The following is a 19,152-nucleotide window of genomic DNA, read 5'->3' as shown; positions in this document are numbered from 1 at the left end:
CAATTTATTCACAACATATTATTCATTATTTATTTACTTGATACAATATAGAAGTAGCAACATTAAAAAATAACTCACAAGTACAATACGCGGGCTCCACTCTAGTGAAACAAGATTAAGGCCCGGTTGCACAAAAGCTGGTTAAATTTTAACCGTGGTTAATTCCACGAGAACCAATCAGAGAAGCCATCTTATCAAAAAGACTTTCTCTGATTGATTCTCGTTAAATTAATCACGGTTAAAATTTAGCCGGCTTTTGTGCAACCAGGCCTCATATTTTATAAAGATAAGAGATTTCATTATTTTTGTTATAATTGTCTTCACTTTCATAATTTGTCTATGGTTCCACTCACCTTTTTGAGAACACTCAGATTCACATGAAGAGCCAATTCCGTTTTGAGTTTATCTGGTAGAAGACCTAGAGCAGTATTTATGTCACCCCCTCCTTGAATTCGTCCTCTGAAAATGTGAAAAATAAGTTTCAATTCAAGTTTATGTGTCATCAACCTAAAAGAAGACATTATTTGAATTTTGAGGGTTCTTGCTGACTGCTCAAAAACACATTCATAGAATGTGATCTAAATTATTTCACACTTCATGCTTGTTCATTTTGATGGGATTATTTGAATGACTCAAATAATACACATATTCGCCACATACAGTCACATAATTCACAATAATTGTTCCACTATTCATGAAGCTACAAACTCCAAAAGCCTGATGATATGTATAAAAGACCGATTACAGGTAGGTAACAGAGCATACTTTGGAAATACTGCTATGCTCAAAGCAGGCTCCTATCCAAAGCATGGAAAGTCAGGTTCTACCAGACACTTGATGCAAATCATTATTCTTCTTCAATGTTATTTCCCATCACGAACTGCTTATCATTAAATCACTTTTTTGATATTAAAAAGAACGATCTGTTCTTTTTAATTAGAAGAACTAGCAGATCTGACTGCTAGTCGTTCTTTTTAATAGCAAAAACGTGATACAATCATTATCTATGGCTGTGAAGCCTGGACAATGACCGGAGCAGATGATAAAGCTCTCAGAGCTGCTGAAAGAAGAATCTATCTATGGTCCAACATGTGAAAATGGTGTCTGGAGAATGAAATAATTATGATGCTGTTGGTTGGATGCACTCATACAGGGGCAGGACATAGTAAGATTTTTATGTAGTGACAGAAGGGACATGTTAATCGAATGGAAGAGAAGCAGCTGCCTCTTGGAACATTGAGGAGTAATCTGGTCAACCACAGAAGGATGAGAAGGCCTTGAAATCACTGGATTGATAGTGAGATAAAGGACTTGGCAGGATTGGAAGTCAGAGGATGGAAGTCCAAGACTACTGACGGATAGAGATGAATGGAGGAAAGTGGTAGAGAATGCCAAAGTTCATCCCGAGCTGTGGAGCAAACAAAAGAGAGATTCATGAAGCTAATGATACGTCTGTTATTTTAACCGAGATGTCATCACGGCTTTAAATAATTGCCGGCAAGGTTAGCCGAAACGACTAAAACATTGCACCCTGCAGTCTGCTAGCTACCTGGCCATGGGTTCAAATCCTGTCGGTAGACATGGACGTTTGATCATCTCATCAAATCACCTACGCACTTTCAGCTAACAGCTAATGTGGGCAACGTCCTCAATGAAAAAACATATGTTCATCCTTGATAAATATAATTTCTCACGTAACGTAACAAAACGACAGTTATAACAGCACTAATAAACGACTATTGTGAGGTCCACGTTATAATGGCAGTGATTGATTAGCAAATCAAACACTATTGTGCTATCCTTGTCTATCATTGAACAAAGCGGATAGCGCAACCTCTTTCTCGCTTTGCTCTGTTGCCAGATCGGTTTTTAACTATGTAAAAATAGTCTATAATTAATTAACAAAATATTTTATCTTGATTATTAAAATTCACTATGAAATCATTGAGAAATATAATTTCTTGCTTGATAAAAATATAGCCTATACTTGATTATTTTAAACGAGAATGAACAGTAGTTGATATTACATCAATAAACCGGTATCAGTTACCTTCTTAGAAGGCATTGACAAGACAGAGGTCCGGCAACGTTGTTCTCCTATCTTTCTCCGCTGCTATTACAACGTGGACCTCACTATAGCTCTCTTCAACTGACTCTTTCATTTAGCCTTCAATACACTTTCGACAAGTATGGGGACCTGAAGTTCATCTTAAAAACACCCATTATAATTTTTACTTTCCTTGCCCTACTACCATAGGTAAGGAAAGTATTGCTTTCCAAAAAAAATTAAGGTACCCTAATTTCAAGTTTTATATACGTTTCAAGGTCCCCTGACTGCAAAAACATGATTTTTGGGTGTTGGTCTGTGTGTGTGTATGTATGTGTGTGTGTGTATGTGTGTATGTCTGTGAACACGATAACTCCATTCCTAATCAACCGATTGACTTGAATTTTTAAACTTAAGGTCCTTATACCATGAGGATCCGACAATAAGAAATTCAATAAAATTAAATTCAAGATGGCGGAAAAAATGGCGGATAATGACTAAAAAACCATGTTTTTCACGTTTCTCTCAAAAACGGCTCTAACGATTTTCTTCAAATTCATACCATAGATAGCTATTCATAAGCCCTATCAACTGGCATGAGTCTCATATCTGGGAAAATTTCAGGAGCTCCGTAATACTCTTGAGAAAAATGGCGGATAATGACTAAAAAACCATGTTTTTCACGGTTTTCTCGAAAACGGCTCTAACGATTTTCTTCAAATTCATACCATGGATAGCTATTCATAAGCCCTATCAACTGGCATGAGTCTCATTTCTGGGAAAATTTCAGGATCTCCGTAATATTCTTGAGAAAAATGGCGGATATGACTAAAAAACCATGTTTTTCTCGAAAACGGCTCTAACGATTTTCTTCAAATTTATACCATGGATATTTCCTCTGTAGAACAGCTGTTTTGACAACTTTTAAAAAAAAAAATAATCGAATTTCACAATTTACACAAAGGAAAAAGTACTCTGAAATCAATTATAATATACACATATACAGTAGTCTGATCGTAGTTGCAAATATGTTGCCGCCAATCGTCATTATGTTATTCCCCTAAATTATTCTCGTTTGAGAATGAGGCTTGCAGTTCAATGAGCAAGGAAAGTTGTGTGAGTGTACCACACCAGATTTTTATAATTTGAATATGAATTAGCTCACCTTGACCAGGAGTAGTCATACCATCTAAGCACTCTTCTCTTCATTCCTCCGGGGACTTTATGGTGTCTCATGTAGGTCTTTGCTCCGTCCAGCAATCTCTCAAACTCCAAACGATTCGCATTGCGGTTGGTGATCACGTTTCCAACTTGCCCTACACAGAATGATTCACGTTTTTCATTTTCAACGATAAATTAATAACAAATCACAACTTATGGCTATCTTGGCTACTAGGGTTATCTTCTAAAAATAATACAATCGTAAATGAATAAAACTTGATGTGGTTTTCCATGACGAAACACTATATAACTACTTTGTTGTAGCTTGTAACTACAGAAAAGTGAAAACTACAAGAAAAGTCAAAACTACAGCAAAGTGATTTATTATTATTATTTAGCGTATGGCAGATACACAACACTTATAAAGATCATGAGTTTCAAATGCCTACATATTTACTGCAGACTATAGATTTCCAATTTCTTTGAGATGTTGTGAGTTTGTATAGTTGTAACAAAGTGAGTAATAGTATTTTAAATAAGAATAACGTATGCAAAATGTTCATAATTGAGTATGAGTATGAAAATATCAGCTGTGCTGAATAGTTGGTTGTGTTTTTTCTTGCTCTAAATTTTGTAAAATTACTCAAAAATTTTCCAATTAATGTTGATTCAAGTGTGATATTTTTGTTTTTTATTCTGTTTTCAACCGTCAAAATTTGAAAATCTTAGTTTTCGTTGTTTTTGAGTGAAAATGGACTGAATTTTAGTAAAGTGAAATCATAACCCTATTTTGGACTTTTAAAATGTTATCTAAATTTGGGAGAGAAATAGTACAAGGAGTATCCTTAGTTTTTCTCTCCCAATCAGTGCTTCTTTGTAAAAAATATAAATAAATCAATAAATGTTGAAACATGTTGAATATATTGAAAATAATATGTATAGTTTATACTCCGGCTTTATATGCATTTTCATAATTATAACTCCCAACATTGAGTGTTAGTAGATCAACAATCTCTGCAATTGTATGTGTTCAGGGAGACTGAAACTATTATACATCATACAAACAATTATACAGGCTGGAACCATAATTACAAGAATATCGAGATATCGAGTTCTTTGATTTTCTCTTCGACGAAATTCTTTTTAATCCGAGGCTCTGTGTTCAGGGGGAAGTAAAGTTCGTTTCATTCATTTATACAATAAGTACATTATAAAAATTCAATTTTGTAAAAAATTAAAAAAATCTGGAGAAACTAGATTTTGACACAGATAATCACTCAAACTGGAAAATAAAATCAGCATGCTCCTGCACTATTAAAACTGTATTTGACAATGTATAATTTGCGATTTTCTGTCTGCACGTACGACGTCAATTACTTCTTACTTTCAAGAATCGACGGTATCGACGACCTTCGAATATTGTATTTGACATTGAAATTTGAAGATTTCTTTTTAAACCAGCATTTTTGAAGTCAGATATTTATATTTGACTTTGGTTTGAGAATGTCTTGTTATTTCTCATCATTTTGATATAACTTACTATCTTCGAAAATCAACTGAGAGAACACATTTGGTTTAGTAACGAATTGTCTTTCCATAGAAAATTGGTATAATTTTAAGCTTCGAGAGATCAACAAGTAAACTATAAATCGATCAGAAGTGTAAGTAAAAAATCGATTGGGAATTTGATTTTCAAATTTTCTAAGTTTGACAGAAATATTTTGTTTATTGTTGAGAGTTGATCTATTTCAGGGGTCTCCAACCTTTTTCATCCAAGTGCCACATTGTTAATTCTACAAGGATGTACGTGGAATTTGACTTGTGGGACCATTTGTTAATATCTCGCAATGTTTGATCGCTGCTTGTTTACAGCTAATTCTACACTTATTAAGAAATGGAGTGGCTAGTAAGAGAAGAGAGCTGAACAGTTGTCAAAAATGCGTATAAATATATATTTTTAAAAATCTGTTGCAATAACTCTCGGCGGGCCGGACAAAATCCATCCGCAGGCCGGATGTGGCCCGCGGGCCTCAGGTTGGAGAGCCCTGATCTATTTAATAAATTGTGAATATACTTACCAACAATTGTAGCGAAAATGAAGACTCCAATCAAATAGCTCACGATTGTGAAGATATACCTGTAAAATGGACAAGACAAAAGGCAAAAATAAGTCTCAAGAAATTTGACGCTTAATAACTTTATAAGAAGATTCTAATGTTTTCAATTACAGCTGTTTTGGATTGGAAATTCTCAATTAAATTCGCACTGTATGTACTATAACTATAAAATATATTCTTCTATTTACTCCAGACATTCCCCCATAATTGTAGATTATTGAATAATTTATGATTCCATACACTAATTAGAAGCACATCATATATGGTTTACCAAAATTTGAACCACATGTGAATTCAATGACATATTTATATTCACATATGGTTAGCAAACCAAAATTCACCAATGAAACTCTTTCTATACAATAAACAATACGAATAAATACAGGAACAATGAAAATAGGATTTCAGCTCATTCATGGAAATGATCAAGGGAAATTCAGTAGTATATTAGACGACACAGCTTATTAAATAATATTATATCACTGGGACATTAATTTCTGAATAGCAAATTAAATTATAAGTATTCGCAGGGGAACTGAGAGTGTATCAATATTTTGAATTAACATTCTGACATTCCCTATTTTTTTAAATATGGGAGGGTACTGAGAGTCAAGGTTTTTTGATGAAACTGTTATTGAACATCAATCAACAAGAATAAAGTTTTCCCTCCGTGGTTCAGCTATAAAGGAATCAGTGAACTATCCTATTGTAAAAAGTCTAGAACGACAGTGTAGCAAATCTTGAGGAATGACAGTGTTTCCAATGTTTCCTTCCAGTGCATGATATTGTTGTAGGACGGGTACTGTTCGGTGCACCTTGTTTTGAAGCGTACGTTGTCTGTGGGGGACCACATCAAATGTGGTTATACTGTTAAAATATTCTCTGTTTAGTAGTTATCACTAGTGAATCGATAGTAAATCGTTTTATAGAAACTATTAGGGCCGGTTTCCGAGCTTGAGATTTGGCTAAGTTCTAGACTTTACACAGCTGGAGTAAGAAAATTGGCTTTCCGAAACGGGGCGTAGTCGTAGTCATTGTCAAAGTCACGTTTATATTCAATTTCAAAAAACTAGAAAATTAAACACAAAATGAAATAAAGAGAAAATAGCATAAAGCTTCAGCTATTCTTAATTATTTAGAAATGTTTAATTCCGTCAAGGAAAAACGTTTCCAATTATAGAAATGAGAAAATAAAAACTGCGACTACGCCCCGTTTTGGAAAGCTAATTTTTTGACTCCAGTTGTTTAAAGTCTAGAACTTAGCTAAATCCCGAGCTCGGAAACCGGCCCTTAGACGTTCGCACCAGTCAAATGATCCATGATTACTGAATAACAATACGTTCACATCAATTGTGCAAAATTTTGAACAGCTGTCAACAGTGCCGCCATCTGTAACATTCAAAATTTCCTGTTCTCTTGCGCCACTCTTTATTGTGTTGCTATTCTAATTAGTCAAGAACCATACGGGTTGATTGAAATCGTATACACAATATAAATAAGTTCAATAGATTGGTGACCAATTGACGTTATAGCATACTCGTCGAGTAGTTTGACACTTTTGGTCTCACTTTTGTTTATTTATTATTTATTTATTTATTAGATAGAGCGAACAATACAATAGTCGGAAAAGAAAAAACAGGCTATTGCCCAAAACTTCTTCAATTTCCTGATTTTGTCACAAATCGTCCAAATATTATGTAGGTTATGTTACTTCAATTTCAACACCAAATCTTCAATCTGAAACTATGAATCAGAATAAAACAAAGAATTTCAAATCTAGATAGATTGATAGTCAATATAGAAAACGCTGTTAATCTAGAGTTGTTTCTCTAAGTAACGTAACGTTGTTACTATAGAGCTACTAATCAAGTGATATAGAAAACGCTGTTACTGTAAGTGCCGTTTGCACAGTCACAGTTTAAACTAAATTTCATTTTAAACTCGATTAAATCCGTATCAAGTCTTGTTTGTTATAATGTGTTTTATTTTGAGTATTTACCAGCTGATTTTATTTCGTTTAAGCTTTGACTGTGCAAACGGCCCTAAGTAGCGTAATGTTGTTACTCTAAAGTTGCTAATCAAATGATCATTAACGATCAAGAATGAACAAATAGAGTGAAATTGATTTTCTTATTATTAAATAGAGTTAAACGATTAAATAAGAAAACGACACAGCAAAGTTTACAAGCAAATTCTCAGCTCAAGACTTCAAATTATCTGACGGATTTGTCAAGGTATTTTATGGAGAGAGTTTATCCATTATTGTAAGAGAGAAATTTATTATGTTATTGAAGGCTGGTCGAACACATTGGACAAGAACTTCAATAATAAAAATTAATTCCAAAGTACGATAGAAATTATCCAAACAATACATATAATAGATTGGTGGTATGATTATTTTCTGGATAATTCTCCCTTGGTGCATCAGCGCTTCCCTATTATTCTTGCATGGTGACGAACAGCCTTCAAATAAAAGATGAAACATTTCAATGCCATAAATGATAAAGTGAGTTGTGAACACATCAGACAAGTTCTCTACAAATTGATTTTGTTCGTCTCAAAGATATGTATATTTTGATGATCTATTTATAGTAGGCCCCTGTTGAATGGATATTCAGATAAAGCCTTGATGTGAGTAGGCTTAAACCCTTTGTAGAACTTTTGAAGTTCACAATCTTGTGATAGTTGGGTTGTTTTCTTGATAATATGTCAGTATAACTTGACAATTTCCGGATGATATAAATATAAAACAGAATTCTACAAAAATCAGAGAATTGTATCTACTTCACTCAGTACTGCAGGAGAATAGAATGGGGACATTAGATTCGCTCGGAAATCATATTCGATTTGTTGAAATTAAATAAAACAAATTCATGTAACTGTTCATTAAAGTTGAAAAAATCATATCTATAATTAGATGTAAGTGTTTCACTTGATAGAAACTGAGCGAAAGTTTTTTACAGATACAGAAATATTCAAACATTAAAAATATTTATTGATTTTTTTGTGTAATCGTCAATAATTTAAAATTGATAAAGGAGAACCAGGAGTACGGTAAATTATAATGTGATGCTTCAGTCTTTCTCAACTACAATTTAGCATTGAAAGTCACCTTCATAGTTATGATAATAAACATTCAAGCTCTCATTTAGTACGATGGGAATAGTTTCAAGTATTCTACAATACGATGAAATTTCACAATAATCTGTTATCAAATCAGGCAAGTGATTTTTCTATAAGAAAAATGTAGGAAATACGATTTTTTTTAATAAATATTTCAAAACAAGGATAAGGGATCATTGTGATGGAATTAATAACTACTGATTAAATATTATTATTTTAGGATATGCATGAAATTATTAATGAGACTGAGGGATATTAGTTTCTTGCAACATTTCCTTTTCTAAGATCATTTAATGCATTGAAATATTTCAAGATACACTAACAAAAAGTTCAGTCCCATGTTTGTCAGGAGGGGTATGTCTTATTTGAAACAAAAGTTGAGTGACATCTGATTTTTTCTCTCATATTTCTATTCTGATAGCAGATCCTAAGTAGAGATTTTCTAGTGACAATTCAATATTATAGAATCTAAAAGCTTTTTAGCCTTAAATTGTCCTATAAAATCAAGTTAAAATGAATTAAGTTTTTCCCCAGAATGAAATAAGAAACATCAGTGAGACTTTTCTGGAAATACGTGAAAAATATTTATGAGTTTGTTCGAAAAATGTTAGTGAGAGATGAAGTATTTCTTAATTGATCAAGCAGTTCGGTATTCCTACTCAATGTCAAACCGGAGACTGAACTCAAAATACCAAAATTTGATAAATGGATAGAGAATGAGTACAAGATATTTGATTGCAAACTTTGCTGGGTCCAATACTGACCCTCTGTTATTTTTAAACTGGAGGAGACGCGATTTGTGTCCCCGCCTGGGGAGCATTTGAAGGCCATCCGTCGTAACGCGACTTGAGTGCACCAAGACAAAATATCAACATTTTAATTAATTGTGAACATGGCAGTTATCAAATTTAGTTCGATTAGCCGTTACATCAATTCACAATGATAGATAAATCAACAAGTAACCATCAATATTTTGACTCTGAAGTTCAGAAATTCAATTCGTTATGAAATAATTACTGATCAATTAAGGTGAAAATTAATCATTAATTTCGATTATCCTAAACTTATTTTCCCCAAAATATTTGAAGGAACTGAAATATCTTGAATGGAAATGAAACAATTTTTAACACTCATAAAACTATAAGAACTCAGTTGAAAAGCAAAATTGAACAGGCATGCCTTAAATATTTATTTATCACTATGAATTATTCTCAGTTGGAAGAAAAGCATGAAACTTGAACATTCAGTTAGATTTGAGCTCCTCTCACCAATCAAATCCCATCTCAAGTTTCTAATTAGAATGAATGATTTTATCAAAGTTTATTAAAATATTTGCAACCTTATCTACTGACGTTTATTCTGCAAAGTAATTAAATCAAGTAATGAAAGTAGCATTATAATGATTACTTTCAATGAGTCACTATGGAAAAGTCATGGGGTAAAATTGATGTATCGTTATTAGTTTCAATATTTTGTAGCATTACACAAATATATCATGATGTATAATAAACAAAATTATCATGATAATGATTATTATGATTAAATGATTATTATTATTATTAGGCATGCTTTTATCCATACACATACTTCTTCTTGATTTCCACTGAACATGCTTTGAGGGATTGGATTTCCAGGCAATTAAAAATATCAAGAATCTTGTAAGATAAGCATAAGCAAGTACCGGTACATCATGAAATTGTTTTTGTACAATTATAATTCATCAGAGTTGAATTCCAAAGGAAAGGACGGAAACTATATATATAGAATATTTTCCTAATAATCAGCTAATTTATAAATCCTCCACTGGTTTCTGCCTCCATTTCCAAGTATCGCATCGTCATCCTTAATTATAATTAGAAATTGAAATTGAAAATGAAGATGAACGTGCATTTCTATTTTCTTATAATCAAGATGGAATTTTTCAATTATTATTGTGTAGAAGGAGACAAGCCATCCTCAATTATGATTCTAGCTTTGGCTCTCTCATATATTCCAATTCTATTGTAATTGCATTATTATGTTATGATTCATTACTTTGGATTCATGAAAGTGTAGTGTGTATGACTTTCAAACAACGGACTTGAGTTTCTAGAGATTTCCACTCCATTGATTTAATAATATATGCATTCCTCTCCTAAACTTCAATAAGAATTTATCAACATTTATTAAACGATTATGATATGATAGATTATCATGGATGATCAAATCCTCATATATACATGCAAAACAGAATATTTAATTAGCAATCATCAAAGAAAGTAGGAAATTCATATCAGTGATTTAGCCACCCAGGAATGTCCTTGCTGTATTTAAGATGTTGTTCTGTAATTTTATGTTTGAATTCCACTTGTATCGATATGATTTAGAAGAAAGTAGCTGGTCCAAAGTGTAATTATTCCATGAAACTGATTGTATTCCTATTCAAAAAATGTTTGAAACAACGTGAAAGTGAGATGCAGTATAAAAACTGGTGATTTTTTAAGCGAAGCATTACAATATTGTATTTCAAACAGGTTCTATAGAAATATTTAACGTTTTTCAATGAATCTTGTCCCAATTATAATAGTAATAGTACATTCTAGTACTAATATTAGTACAATATGATAGTTTAATAGCATATTCTGTTAATATTCATTCGATTATTAGTTTGATAAGAAAGGAGCAATACAATATTTCAAATTATTACAATAATAATTATTACTGATAGATAATCTTTCGATGTAGATCAAATCGAAAAGTATTTTCGAATTTAGTGTAGAAAAGTATAATCGAAAAGTAGTGTAGATCGGAAGTATTATCTAGTGCTGGATCCAGCTTGGATGTAACAAATACGGTACCTATGTATCAAAGTACCTATCAAGTAACTCATCAAAATAATAATGTATTATGTATTGAAAATCCATCAAGTATCTATTAGTATGAACTATAGCTTGTCGGTTGAATAATAAATACCACACTATTTCAATCAATTTAAAATTGATTCAAGTTACTTCATTTTTAATAATGAATATAGTAACATTGTCCTACATGAATATAGGACATTGTCCTTCCACGGGAATAATTTTTGTTGACAATGACAAATTTATATGGGTATCATATGAGTAGAAGATTGAATACATCGTACTCAATCAGCACATAACAGAGGCTGTGTCTTAAACGGCTCAAGAATTTGTATGTATTAGCACAGACAAATTATGTATGTATTAGCTGTTTTAGATGTATGTATCAGATAAGAAAGTATGTAAATTCAATTTTATTATTATTTTTTAGTTGATGTGATAGTTATCTAGATGTGAAAATATTGTTCTGAAGAGTTGCAAAGAAAGAACACTTACTCAGCGTTTGTTTCAGGAGTTGGAAGATCGCCTATAGTTGTTAGCGTCAGAGTTGACCAATACAAAGATCCAAGATATTTCCGTGTGAGGGTTGCATATTCTCCCGGTCTATATGGGTAGACCCAATCTCCTTGGAACCGCTCCGCTTCTGATAGCAGATAGTAGAAGCAGCCAAACCAATGTGCCAGGATCAGCAAGATGTGGATCAGGTTGATTACTCTCCACAGATTCGGATAAACAGTGCGAGATTCCACCATATAATAGTAGTCGTATACCCGGTAAACCTAGAAAATACGAGAAAATGCATTTATGAAAAATTCAACATGTTTGATAGAACAATATGGTCCATATGCACCATCTGTTGCGAGTCTTTTACTTTCTGTGGTGTTGTCAAGTTGTCTGAAAATGTTTAAAAACATGAAAAAACACAGGTTTATTTTTGTAAACTTTAGCACATTAATATCCCAATAAATTTGTGGTTTTGGCAATATCAAATCAAGCTACGTTTACACTATGTAGCTGGAGAGCTATTTAGCTCTTCTACATAAAATTAGAGCTACATATAGCTCTGCTAGATGTAGCTCTACAATAAGTAGATTTAATTCTAATTTTGTGTAGCAGAGCTATATGTAGCTCTGCTATAATTAACTTTGATGCCATTACTTGTAGCAGAGCTACATTTAGTTTGGAATAAACCAGTATTCACTGCTCAGTTCCCAGCCAGATGCCGAAGAAGGTAGTTCTTGCAGCAGCCGCTGCTTTCGCCGCAACTACTGTGATATTTTCAGCACAGAAAAATAAAATATTGGATAATTTTTGTCTATTCCAGTAGAGACACTCTATTCCAGAGTAGAGACACTCCGGTAAAATTCACTCTCCATCTTTGCACAATAATATATAAATCAAAAAGAAATGCTCGCAATGCGCAGTAACCTACTAGCACTCTGACAACAAATGAGTACAGTATATCTGGTGTAAACCCAGCAGGCACTAAACAGCTGCAAACAGCGGCGGCAGCCTTCCTTCAAGAACAGAGCAGCTACATCTAGTTCTGCTACAGGTCAATTTTTGTTTAAACCAGAGCTAGATGTAGCAGATATAGCTCAGATTCTCTTTGATGTTTACCGAAAATTTTGGATAGCTCATTTTTTGCTATATAGCTGAGAAAATAGGCTTAAAACTGCTATATAGCTCGGCTATATGGCAGATCTCCAGTGACACTTTTTGAACTTGTAGCAGAGCTATATAGCTGAGCTACATGTAGCTCTGCTACATAGTGTAAACCTAGCTTAGCGCTAATCTTAGTTTACGTGAAGATATGGTCGCATTTAGTATGACAATATGCCAGAATATATTCATTATTATGCGTTTACAATAACTGATGGACGTCTACAATGCAGGCTCACCCTTATCCATACAATATTACTTGTTCAGATTTTTAATTGGGGAAAATCATTTAGTTATTAATTCATTTATGCTTGTGACTTTTATTGGCAGAATGATCCTCGTTAAAGGAAGATGTTCTGCCTCGCCGATAATACCAAATTTCACTCATATACATTTTAGTTCCCTAGGTTATATTGGGTAGAATTATGTTATGATTCGTTAATGAATGGAGATTGAATAATTGATGAGGGTTCCAGCTCGTATGTAGTAGTTGTGATTGAGATATTGATCTTCAAAGCTTACTGTAGTCACGTCTTGTTGATTGTTCAATTATTAGGCTATGTCATTCCGTGAGTAACTAGAATGAACTTTCTTACTCTCTCTATTGACACTTCGACCTATCTTAGTTTAAGATAGCACCAGAGCAACTAAGCTGCTAGAGCAGCTAGCAACTAGGTAACCTAGCACCAGAACTCCACAATTTACTTCCTGTACACATCAAGATAATAGAAAACTCAAGAAATTTTAAATGCGCCGTTAAAAACTGGATCAAAACAACTGGAAGACATAATATAGAAAACATGATCCCGAACAATATATGAGCTCACTTACCTTATGTATCTGCACTCCCACTCTAAATTTAATGTATCATTACTACTCCTATTCTAGTACATGGGTTTCCCATATTTGAGAAGGTTAATGCAATTTATTTATATTTGTAGTAAATTTCATATATTGTATTTTTGAATATTATGTACATTTTATTGATATTTTTTATTTATTGCCAAACACAAAAAAAATATTTTCACAAATAAAAATAATCATTAAAATACAATAGTTTTTGGCGTGACTGGAAAAAGAAGCCTTGAGCTCCAGCCACGAGTTCTAAAAATGAGAAATACATTTTTTAATCAATTTTTAACAATTAATTACGACATAGCAGTCAGGTATTTATATGAATAAAAGCTATTAGCTTCTACTTACATTAGTGTAGTGCTTTCGGACACTAGGCCCTTCATCAACACTCGTCATCAACACTTCGGCTCTTCATCAACTAGAAGCTAATAGCTTTTATTTATATAAATACCTGACTGCTATGTCGTAATTAATTGTTCAAAAGTGATTATTTAACAAGCAGTTCGTAATGGAATCAAACATTGAAGAGTACATTTTTTAATCTAATAACAGCAGTACAAATGGAGCAATTCTGTTGATGGTTTAGATTGCTTGTTTGTATATTAATGGAAATAAAATGTATTATTATATCAGACAAAATCATCAATGGTTACCTTCAAAAAGCGTGGAAAGCGAAGCATCGGATGGGTGCCCATGTGGTACTGGAACAGATCGAGCGGAGTGAGGGAGGTGCAATCTAAAAAAAACGCTCTGCAGCAGACGTAGTGACGAGCCAGCTTCTTGTAATCATAGACCATGAGGCCTTGCTCCAGGTACCCGGTGCGGAACTGCACGACGATGTCGCACAGGTAAATGACATCACTGAAGATGTCACAGGCAAACCAGACTCTCGATCCCAATTTCTGAAGCTCGGGAAAACTCTCCCGAACAATCAGCGTCCATAAGTTGTACAGCACACAAAGTGTCAGAAGGAAAAGCCAGTAGAAGTAGAAGTTCTCATCCGGATTCACAACGGTTCTGGACAGACGTGTGTGTTTGCGTCTGTGGCGACGTCTCTGCAGGAAGCTGCGGGCGCCATTTTGTGAATAGGCTCCCCCTTCCCCGTCCCCATCCTCGCCGGTATCCATTGTCTCCTGTACAAATATAAAAAACAAACAAAAACCACATAAATTAGCCAAAATAAAAAGGTTACAACATGTAGTCGTGAAACCTTAAAGAGGCATAGACCCACAATACTATGCCCTTTCAATGCTAGCTCTAACTTGAAATAATTGAAGGCTGCCATTGAGGTATTTCAGCACGAGATATATAACTTATATTGTAATATTATAGATTACAAAGGCTTTGGTTTGTAATAATCTTCCAGGTTGCCCCCTCAGTGGCCGATTTCAATTCCAAGTATGACACTAGCGCTGCATGTGAGTCTATGCATCTTTAAGGTCGTGACTATGAATAATCAAAGTATCAAGTGGTTTAAACTTTTCTCTTATTAATATTCATTGCATCACAAGACGTGATCGAAGATGTCTCTTCAATTTCACATGTAAATATTCTTCAACTATTAATGATGACATGTAGTCTTGGCCATAAATAGTCAAATATCAAGGGTTTTGAACTTAAACTGGAAGATAATCTTAAATTCCCTTATTGTAATACTCTTCAATTCGACATGAATGTGGTATTCCTAAATTACACATTGATATTCTACAAGGTTACATATAGTCTAAGTTTAAGAGAAAGTTCAAGTCATTGCCATATTCAAGTATTCAGAGTATTGAACTTCAAATGAATGATTATATTCAATTCCCATGTAAAAGTTTTATTCTTAAAACTTTCATGTAGTCTGAATAATATTCTTCACTTGCAATTACCAGCTGCTAGTGAGGCTTGTCAAAAATCAAGACGCGACTGGCATGACGTGACCCGAAGCAAATTTTCGTAGCACAAGTGAAAGTAATGGATCAGCTTACATTGGCAACACGACAAAACGTGACACGTTTGGCGCTTCAGTTTGTCTGCGAATCCCTCACCTCCAAGTGGTCACCTGCTATGCGCATTATACCGCGAAGTGCGGGGCTCGAACTACTATGCAACGGCACTGTCAAGTCGCTAGGCAAGTCTCACAGAGGAGTTTAGCCTGCGTGCAGTGGAACCACCAACAGTAACGTCTAGCCATTCCACACAATCAGATGATTTCTCTTGGCAAGACGCATATTGAAAAGAGACTAGCACGTCGTGTGGCATGCGCTAACTAGAAGAAGTTTTTCTAACTCTTGCATAGGAATGGATGAGCGCAAATCGGAAACACGTGCGATAGTAGTGCTATCGTTTCAAGACACGAAACTCGTGGTTTTGTGGAAGAGGCACTGTTTTTCGAGCTAACACGCGTTCCAATTATATGATTAAGATCATAAATAATAATTATGTATGAATCACACAGTGTGAATAGGAATAGCACAAGATATGTTATAATCATTTTCATATAATATTATGATAGAAAAACACGTCTAGCAGAAAATGGTTCACCCACAAAACTGAGTTGCGCGTGCGGTGCGATTTTGGTCTAAGTTCTATTATTATCATCTTCATGTCAGGTCACACGTGTAAGCCTCGTCTCAAATTGTAACATGATCATGAATGATATTAAATAGTCTAGCATACTCGCGTCACACCGTGTCGGGTCTCAATATGCGTTATATTGTTATGATTGGATGATATCATTTTCGAAGTGAGTTACATAATTTAATCTATTACATTGGCATTGGTTTAAATTACCTAGTAAAGGTGATACAAAAGATGGTGACGACATTTTATAGAACGAATCTTTGAAGCTATAGTAGCTGATTCTCTGTTTATCAATATCACGTGATGAGGACCTATTTTAAGTGGTATCATAAATATTCCGTTTGGGAAAATCAAATTGTTCCATGTAAAGAAATAAGTGCTGGACATAATCTGGATTATACAGTTAGGAAGTCATTGAATAAGTTGTGAACCGGGGTGCCCAGATGCAAGAATAATATGCTGAACTAGGCATACTCCCTGATTGGAATGAACCATGTGAATGTGGAGAAATTCAGGATCCAGAACACTCATATTGACTTGCGGGATGCTCCAAGAAACATGTGGGCTTACTTTTCAGAACTTTATATTAGCCAATGACAACACTGTAAGGTGGTTCATCACTGGAAACCCAGTTTTTTTTTTAGTCTGACCTGGCCACGGAAACAAAACGAACGAATTCCGTTTGTAATTTATGTTCTGCCCTCATCTTTTGATATCGAAAAGCATAGATAGATAAATTTTGTAATTTAATTATGTATGATTTGTTATCTAAAATACCTAATACCTATCACTGCATTGTTTGATTAAATTATTTTACTGGCAATAATATATATCATTTATGGTGTATCTTCATAAACATCGGGTATTTTTGAGTAATTGGGTATTTGATTAGTAGATTATGAGTCTTTTTCATAATAATTATCAAATCGATTCGAATTGTGTCATCCATTTAGAAATAGAATGTTTTTGGAAGTCTCTGTAAACGTAAACGTTACCTGTGTCTCAGGGATCTGCCTGGTGGAAAATCGCTTCAAGAATGAGTCTTCTCTCTTCAATGGCGGCTTTTTCTGGATGGTGGAAATGGCACCAGACAGCTGAACTGTTGTCCTCAACTTCAACCACCTCTGATTACTCTTCGTTCTGCAAAATACGATACAAAATCAATCGAACATTGGTTTATATCGATATGAAGCGATAAATATATCGATATGAATCGATGTTGAATAGAACATTCAGTAAGACTATAGTCTAACTAAAATTAGTTGACACCTGAACATAAAACTTTGGTACACTCAAACTCATCAGGTATTGTGACATCCCTTTTGAGGATGCAGCACATTTGATTCAAATTTCAAAACATTCAACGAAAAGGAACGTCACAGTATGTAGTTGAACGACATATCAGTATAAAAATTATATGTTAAATTACATCCACGAATGTTGTCAAGGTGCAAACATGATCTTTTTAGACGAGATAAATGTGACTGACTGTACGAATCAAAGCTGAGATCAATCTTAGAGGAAGCATGCTTGTATGATGATTATTCCAAGGTACCGGTAATCCAATTGAATTTGGTGATAATCAAGCTCATTTGCACAAAAAGTTTCTCCTTCCACATAAAATTTCCAACGAATAAAGATTTTATCATTCATTGATAAAACAGTTTTGTACATTTTGTGTGTATCATATCCTATTATATTAAGCGGGCAATTTCTGTATATCTGTTTATATTTTTATATCTGATCATCAGGTTATTTTCATATCTGGTTATTTATGTTCAACGGATCTCGAAAACGGCTCTAACGATTTTCACGAAATTTGGAAAATAGTAGGTTTATGATATAAAAACTCGATTGCACTAGGTCTCATCCTTGGGAGAACTCGCTGAATGACATTGAAAGGATAATTCATCCTTGGCTGAAACAGCTGAGAATTTCGTCGTCTGTGGATGGTAAAAAGTGAGCGAGTGATTCTGGGGAAAATCAAAATATCGCATCCCCGAAATTCATTAACTGACGTATAGCCAGCTGTAAAATATAAACACGATCATTTTAGAGAATTGTGTTCTGTTTATCAATAAATAAAAATACCGAGGGAAGCTCGGTGCCCCGATATTATTATGTTAATTGGTTATGCTAAGTCGCATGGATGCTTTGATCTCCACATTTAGCTATTTCGTACATTTAGAAGGTCTCAAGATCTCCATTGACAGAAGATTAAGAGATTAATATCAAATACCATAGAGAAAAAAGCATAAGGAGTAATCTCATGCTATAGAGCATTTGTGATCCAAATTCCTCTGTTTGTTCAAGCCAAATGAGACCCTGCCATCGTTTATAATAATAATTATTATTGGCGATTACTGTCTACTATTGTTAATTACTTCTGTCTTGTATGGGTGAGAGTGTATGAACGAAACATCATGGGAGACTATTAGCGTCACATAGCTTCATGAAAAAGAACTGAAATGGAATAAAAACACATATATAGTCAAATTTCACAGTTCTATTCGGTACAGGACCATGGTTTCGTGGTTCTACAAACATCGACAGTGACTTGATCGAATTTTTACAAAAGAGCTGTGCTAAGTGAACTATCGGTTTGAACAAACAATGGAATTTGGAACATAAACCCCAAATACCATGGGATGATCATTTTACGCTACCTTTTCTCTAAGCAAATACTCACTTACTCACTTACTGATAAAAGTTAGTATGATTACTCAAAGAGCAAGTAAGTAATTTATTGTTTCATTCCAATTCTGGATCTGTGGATATGAAT

General features: G+C 33.9%; 1 protein-coding gene across 4 annotated transcripts in view; it reads right to left on the bottom strand.

Annotated features, from left to right (window-relative positions):
- LOC111055791 overlaps positions 1–19,152 on the bottom strand; it is a 356,789-nt gene that overhangs the window by 13,160 nt on the left and 324,477 nt on the right. For 3 of the 4 annotated variants that reach the window (XM_039442387.1, XM_039442388.1, XM_039442390.1), the window contains 7 exons: positions 17,366–17,510; positions 14,459–14,938; positions 11,784–12,067; positions 9,213–9,293; positions 5,287–5,345; positions 3,213–3,363; positions 354–459 (listed from right to left, as the gene is read on the bottom strand). In XM_039442387.1, the coding sequence (XP_039298321.1) occupies positions 354–459; positions 3,213–3,363; positions 5,287–5,345; positions 9,213–9,293; positions 11,784–12,067; positions 14,459–14,938; positions 17,366–17,510 (1,306 nt within the window). The remainder of the gene's footprint in view (positions 1–353; positions 460–3,212; positions 3,364–5,286; positions 5,346–9,212; positions 9,294–11,783; positions 12,068–14,458; positions 14,939–17,365; positions 17,511–19,152) is intronic. The other variant, XM_039442389.1, reaches the window with a different exon arrangement.

Source organism: Nilaparvata lugens, chromosome X, assembly GCF_014356525.2.
Source record: "Nilaparvata lugens isolate BPH chromosome X, ASM1435652v1, whole genome shotgun sequence".
Taxonomy (NCBI): domain Eukaryota; kingdom Metazoa; phylum Arthropoda; class Insecta; order Hemiptera; family Delphacidae; genus Nilaparvata; species Nilaparvata lugens.
The sequence above is the reverse complement of the archived record's forward strand: the minus strand, read 5'-3'. Positions and strand labels throughout refer to the sequence as shown.